Raw genomic sequence first — 3,636 nt, 5'->3', positions numbered from 1 at the left:
CTGGGGGAACGTTTGTTCACCAGAGCACCCCAAGGGATGCCAAGGTTGAATGGTCATAAACTACTGTGAGACTGTTTCAGGCTGGACACAAGGAAGAATTTCTTTACTGTCCAAGCCCCCAAGGTCTGGAACAGCCTGCCATCGGAGGTGGTTCAAGCACCTACATTGAACACCTTCAGAAGCAAATTGGATGCTTATCTTGCTGGGATCCTATGACCCCAGCTGACTTCCTGCCCTTTGGGCAGGGGGCTGGACTCGTTGATCTTCTGAGGTCCCTTCCAGCCCTAATGTCTATGAAATCTATGAAATCTATCTGAAATTTCCATAGAGGTCCACACCTCCATTAAAAATGTTTCAGGGGGCCACAAATGAAAAAAAAGTTGAAAACCACTGGTCTAACAAAGCTTGCTTAATTTGTTTTTTGATGTGTGAAAGAGGAGGCAGTGGAACTTAATAGATAGAGCACTAGACAGGGACCCAGGAGACTTGAGTCCTAATTTCATCTCTGGGACTGGCATACTAAATAGCCTGCTTAGTAAGTCACGTCCTTGTTGTGTGGTTTAGCTTTCCAAACTGTAAAATGGAGATCCATACATCTCTTTTAGATGTACTGATAAAAAACACTATATGAGATCTAGACATAATCATTAAAAAGTCCCAGCTGAGCTGATGCCTGGAGGTAGGCTGGATTTATGGGTTAGGCCATGATTCACATTTGTTATTCTTGTGTTATCCTTAGTAGCCTATAATCCTGAAAATTACAAAGTGGTATACCACCAAGCACAAAGATAACTATTTGCTTTTGAGCTACAGAAGACCATAAAGTCACTGAACTTCTTGTCTAGATTCTCTCCAGTTTCAAAAATAAAATAATTTATATCCAGGAAAATAAAACATACAAGTAACAAAGGAAAAGCAAAGCTCATTTTAGCAAAAAATTATTACTCTTAATATGATATCATACGGTCTCCATGTAGAATCATAGAAACTAGAATCACAGAAAATTACAGTTGGAAAGGACCTTAGGAGGTAATCTAGTCCAGCCCCCTGCTCAAAGCAGGACCATCCCCAACTATGTCGTCCCAGCCAGGGCTTTGTCTGCCTCCAAAGATTCCACAACCTCTCTGGGTAACCTGTTCCAGTGTTTTTCTACCCCCTTCACGAGAAAAGTTTTCCTTATATCTAACCTAAACTTCCCTTATATTTCTCAAATTCTTATATTTTTTTCAAAATGAGCTTCGTGTGTTTCTGACTAGCAACTTCTTGATTTAATGAACCTGTACATACTGTACTAAGTTGTTAAGCGAGTAATGTAGAATTAAAGACAAGGTCTTTTTTATATCACAAATAAAAACAAAGAGCTATTAGAATTCACATAAAGCATCTCTTGAGGAAAAGCAGCTATGATGGTAGATCAATATCACTTGATTACAGAACAGACTTGTTTTCAAGTGATTTCCTTATGCATCCGTATGTTAAGTGGAAACGGTTCACCCTACTTCAAAGGCAAAAGACCAATTCAAAACAGAGTCAAATTCAAACCTAGGGTAAGCAGATGAAATCCCACTGAAAGCAAAAGAGTGGTATGTATTTGCTGCAAGTCTGAATTTAATCTATTAAATAGATTTGGTCTTACTAAATCACAAATAGGTTAACACGTATTTTGATATTATCTTCAATGAAATGGTGAACACAATCAAAACCTAATCCTTCAAAGAAAATTTAAACTAGAAATCTGTAAAGAACTTCTGTTAAAAAAAGTACATTTCTTGTTTCTTTCATGCCTTTCTTTCAAGAAATAAAGTAACTTCCCATTAAATGAATAGTGATTTTTAAGTTGTTAGTTTTTGTTGACATGCTTGAAAAATGATGGCAATTCTTGATGCTACTTATCTTTGTTAATTATGTAAAGTAGAAGGATCAATGGTATATTGTATTGTCTACCCAAAGTTCCTTTTACCAGTGCAAATCAATACTTTTTTTCAGTGGCCTTTCTAAAACTCATTACTCAATTGCCTTCTCACATTGTTTTTGTCAAGTATGTACATATTAACTTATTGTAATGCTGACCTTTACAGAAATCCACCTCCAACATTACAGCAGCCAGAGCTGTGGTCACCTGAATTCAATGACTTCATTAACAAGTGAGTAACAATTTAGACCTTTTCAATTAAATAAGATAGGTGTATAAATGCTGTTAGAATGCAATATCTTTATATTCCATCTGGAAATCTACTGCTACATTTTGCTTTCCCATTATTAATTATTGTAAAATTGTCTTTATATAAATTCCTCCTGTTTATTTGTAATTCTGTAAGCAGTTTTTTATATTAAGCTTCCTACAAACACTCAGGCTGAAGATGACCAATCAGTGTCCACCTGAATATTAATGAGTACTTTATTTAATATCTTAAATACATGAACACTTTTCTAACTTAGAAAGAGCAGGAGTGTGATGCAAAATAGGAGCTTTTGTGAAATATCAAAATTTCACAGGGCAGGAAAATATTTTTTGCTTAGCTCTAATAAAGAAAGAACTGAAGCAGTGTAACAATCTACCAAGGACCTCCCATACTCAGCATGTATAGTTCTGTAAATAGATCACTGTTTCATAATGAAACATTTTAATGAAGTATTTGTATGAAAAACATTCAAATTTTTAAGTAAAAATTAAGAAGATGTGAGTTAGATCCTCTGAGCTATGCCAGTTACCACCAGATGAAGATGTAGACCAGATGGTGTTAAACATATGACCTATGGGCTTTATCTGGCCCAAGGAGTCATTTCACTTGCCTTCACGGCTCCCAGAGTGGCCAGGAATTTGCTGGTGGGACAAGCAAGAGTGGGGCCTGCTGAATTCCCAATAACAGAGACCCAGTGGGCATGTCTTGATAGTGCGGAGGTGGGTAAAAGGGTAAGCAATACCTAAGTCCGTGGTTCCCACCCTTTTTTTGCTGCAACCCTAAATTGGCTACCAACAGGACCTCCTGACCTGGAGCCACGGGGCTACTGGGAGCAGAGTGCAGCAGCGGCCTTGGGGCAGGGGAGCCACCATTGCCTCTTTTGTGAATGGCATTCCCACCCTGCCCACCCACCCACCACTCCCAGGCTGCACGCTTGAGCAAGCATGTGCGTGTGTGTGCAGGCCCTTCACAACCCTACTGAGGACCCCCTGTGAACCTGATTTGAATCGCACCCCAAGGTTAGGAACCAGTGACCTAAGTTAACCCATACCGTGCCGCTGGGTCCAGATCTAGCCCAGCAGGCTTTTTGCAGTCTGGGTTTGTCATGTGACGACCCATGTGAGGGGAGTGCAGGTGAGTTTGGCACCCCTTACCTAGACTGTAAATATAAATCATGTATATTATTTTGTATTTAGTATATAGGCAAGGATTATCTTCAGAATTTCTTTACACCTACCTATTCCAATATATAAAATCAAAGAGCAAGTAAAAAATGTAAAGTTTGGAGATATACAGAAGTAACTAGACCTGCATCCCAGCTGGATTTTGTATAGTCCACCAAGCACTGCTACAGTAATAGTATATCTGCTAAAGACCTGTTCTAACTTAAACAACTCATTCCATGTGAAAGGCCCTGTGCACCTTATCTCTAATGATAGAATATAGTTTCTAA

General features: G+C 38.7%; 1 protein-coding gene across 4 annotated transcripts in view; it reads left to right on the top strand.

Annotated features, from left to right (window-relative positions):
* MYO3A (myosin IIIA) overlaps positions 1 to 3,636 on the top strand; it is a 310,475-nt gene that overhangs the window by 111,230 nt on the left and 195,609 nt on the right. For all 4 annotated transcript variants that reach the window (XM_019508276.1, XM_019508274.1, XM_019508275.1 and 1 more), the window contains exon 7: positions 2,079 to 2,144. In XM_019508276.1, coding sequence (XP_019363821.1) covers positions 2,079 to 2,144 — 66 coding nt within the window. The remainder of the gene's footprint in view (positions 1 to 2,078; positions 2,145 to 3,636) is intronic.

Source organism: Gavialis gangeticus, unplaced genomic scaffold (assembly GCF_001723915.1).
Source record: "Gavialis gangeticus isolate Ggan-Ray unplaced genomic scaffold, GavGan_comp1, whole genome shotgun sequence".
Taxonomy (NCBI): domain Eukaryota; kingdom Metazoa; phylum Chordata; order Crocodylia; family Gavialidae; genus Gavialis; species Gavialis gangeticus.
The sequence above is the reverse complement of the archived record's forward strand: the minus strand, read 5'-3'. Positions and strand labels throughout refer to the sequence as shown.